The sequence below is a fragment of the Dipteris shenzhenensis genome, chromosome 19 (assembly GCF_047967505.1).
Source record: "Dipteris shenzhenensis isolate YYH24624 ecotype China chromosome 19, Dip_SZ_1.0, whole genome shotgun sequence".
Taxonomy (NCBI): Eukaryota; Viridiplantae; Streptophyta; class Polypodiopsida; order Gleicheniales; family Dipteridaceae; genus Dipteris; species Dipteris shenzhenensis.
The window spans coordinates 12,060,800-12,063,256 of record NC_141614.1 but is presented as its reverse complement, the minus strand read 5'-3'; the positions used below and the strand labels follow the sequence as shown (position 1 = coordinate 12,063,256).

The following is a 2,457-nucleotide window of genomic DNA, read 5'->3' as shown; positions in this document are numbered from 1 at the left end:
GCTAGAGATAAGATAAAGAGTCTCTAAGGACATTATCAAACTTACACAGTGAACCTACATTTTATAGGAAGAACAACGATCAATTTCCTTAACAATTTTCTTAAGGCTAGAGATAAGATAAAGAGTCTCTAAGGACATTATCAAACTTACACAGTTAATTTCCTTAAGTAACAATTTTCTTAAGGCTAGAGATAAGATAAAGAGTCTTTAAGGACATTATCAAACTCATACAGTTATGAAAGTGGTTTCATATTACATAAAAGCTACAAGGTAATAGACCCATGTCTCGATTGACTATATGAATCATGTGTGTCTTTATGTCTATGTGAAGAAGTTAATGTTTGCAAAAGAGACTATCAAATCAACCATTCTATTTGAAGAAGTTTAAACTAAGAGACTAGGGGGAGTTAAAAAGTTTTCAAAGAGATTATGAAATCAACCATTCTATCTTATGAAGGTTAACGTTTACAAAGAGATTAGAAATCTCTACAAAAGAGAGGAGGATTTCAAGGAGCAACGAACATGAGATGCTTACAAGAAAGGAAATGTGCTAGAGTGAAAATGAGAAACAAGTAGGGATTACCCACCTAAGGGTCCCTACCCGCCCACCTAACAATCCCTACCGAGACGAAAAGAAAGGTTCTAAATCTAACGTTAAGGATCAAACATTCTCCTTATTACCTGTCACGAGAAAGGATGGGTGAACAAAAGAGAGTGCGCACACAGGAATCTATACAAATAACAATCGAACTTTTAAGCGCGCACAAAGAGAGCCATCTTCTACTTTGAACTCGAGAAATGGATTTACATCCGTTTACATACATTTTTAATAACGCTTTATGGCCTTTAAGATGTACAGAATTGGGCAGAAAGGTGTGTTCAGCTAAAGATACAAGACAAATTATAACTGACGCCTGCAAAGTACTGATAAGACGACCAACTGTAGCAAGCCTTGTGAAAACCGGAATGAACTCCCTGCAAAGACAAACGAGGATTCCTGCTGTGCTTTGTTTCATCTGTTTCCACATACCATCTTGGACTTGATCAGCAGGATCAACGGCCATATGCATACTGGTCGACTCAAGTCTCGGCTTGCTTCTGGGGACAGTGGGGAGGCTGTCCAATATCCTCGTTGGCTACTGGCTGATCAGGGGGAACTCGGGGGGGAGTTGACGGCTTTACAACAGTGGGAGTAAGAGGAGGAGGAGCATCAACAACAGAGGGAGCAAGATGAGTAACACATGCTGCAACCGCTGCAGCAGCATCCTCATGAAGAAGTGGGCTGCCATTGCCTGCATCATCTTTGTTAGTTTTTGCCGCCTCAGCGCCACCTTTGCTTACCGCCTCTTCCCTGGCTTTTATCACCTCCTGATCAGCAAGGTCCATTCCTGCATCTTCCTTGCTAGCTTTTCCCTCCATGGCTGCTACTTCATCCCTAGCTGGGGTCGCTGCCTCTGCCGGCTGTTGCACAACTCCCTTCACTGAGCCTTGCCCCACATCCGCCACCTTCCTTGCTCCCTCCGCATCTTCCTCCTCTTGCCCCGGCTCCGACCTCTCCCTGAACTCCTCCCGCTTCTCCTTCACCCCCGCTCCCTCATTTGCCTTTCGCTCTGCTGCATCGCCAGCATCTTCTCCATCTATCTTGTGGAGCGTTTCCGCCTTTCTGATGGTTTCCTTTCCCGACTTTTCGATTTTAACCAGGTACTTTGGATCGTCTGGACTGGCCTTGAATACCCTCGCGCCCAACTTCCTGTTCCCCGTCAGTTTTTCCACCACCTGGCCCCGGGCTTCGCCAACGCCAAACTTCCAAGAAACTTGGTCCCCCGGATGTAGTTCTTGCGTCGTTTGAGCCTGAGCCATCTTCAAGTACCTGCTAAAATGCCTTCAAAACCTGGATGCCGATTAAAAGTATAACCAACTTAGAGAAAGTGACGAACAAAGTCCTCGCTTCTGCGAGTTCTTAAGTTGGAAACGAAGTTCTTCCTTCAACGAGTCCTTAACCTCGCTTCGCTATAGCCGAGCTACACAGTGGGTATAGTCAAGCAAAATCTCTGCAGAATACCGAAGGTGAGACACAAAGGCCTACTATTTGATCTCTCTGTGCATCAGCGCGCGGCCCAAGCTTTTCTGCTTACAACGTGCAGCCGTCCTGAAAAGTGACTCGAAGGTGGTGTAACAATTTCTCCCTCTCAGCATGTGAGGAATGGAGATGGGCACGCGTGTGCTGCGTTATGCAGATGGTTGTATGCGGAAATTTGACAACTTGTCGTCTGTAGGAGCGCAGACAATCGATAGATTGTGCATGTTATCCACGTAGCATATCGGCAATTGATTACGTATCACGTTCGACATCGTGATCGTGCACACAAGTTACAACCATCTCGATCGTTTTGCAGTCAAAACGAAAAAGAAATATGTTCGAATTTATTATGGTTTGGCATTTTGTCGAGACGTGAT

At 44.9% G+C, this 2,457-nt stretch overlaps 1 protein-coding gene across 1 annotated transcript; it reads right to left on the bottom strand.

Annotated features, from left to right (window-relative positions):
* Positions 1-1,080: 1,080 nt before the first annotated feature.
* Positions 1,081-1,860, bottom strand: LOC147890087 (uncharacterized). Its single transcript, XM_087390205.1, has one exon. The coding sequence runs from the start codon at positions 1,858-1,860 to the stop codon at positions 1,081-1,083; it is 780 nt and encodes a 259-aa protein (XP_087246331.1).
* Between the last annotated feature and the right edge of the window lie 597 nt (positions 1,861-2,457).

What these genes read in the sequence shown, in the direction of transcription:
- LOC147890087 (XM_087390205.1), bottom strand. Translation starts at nt 1,860, where the DNA reads ATGGCTCAGGCTCAAACGACGCAAGAACTACATCCGGGGGACCAAGTT.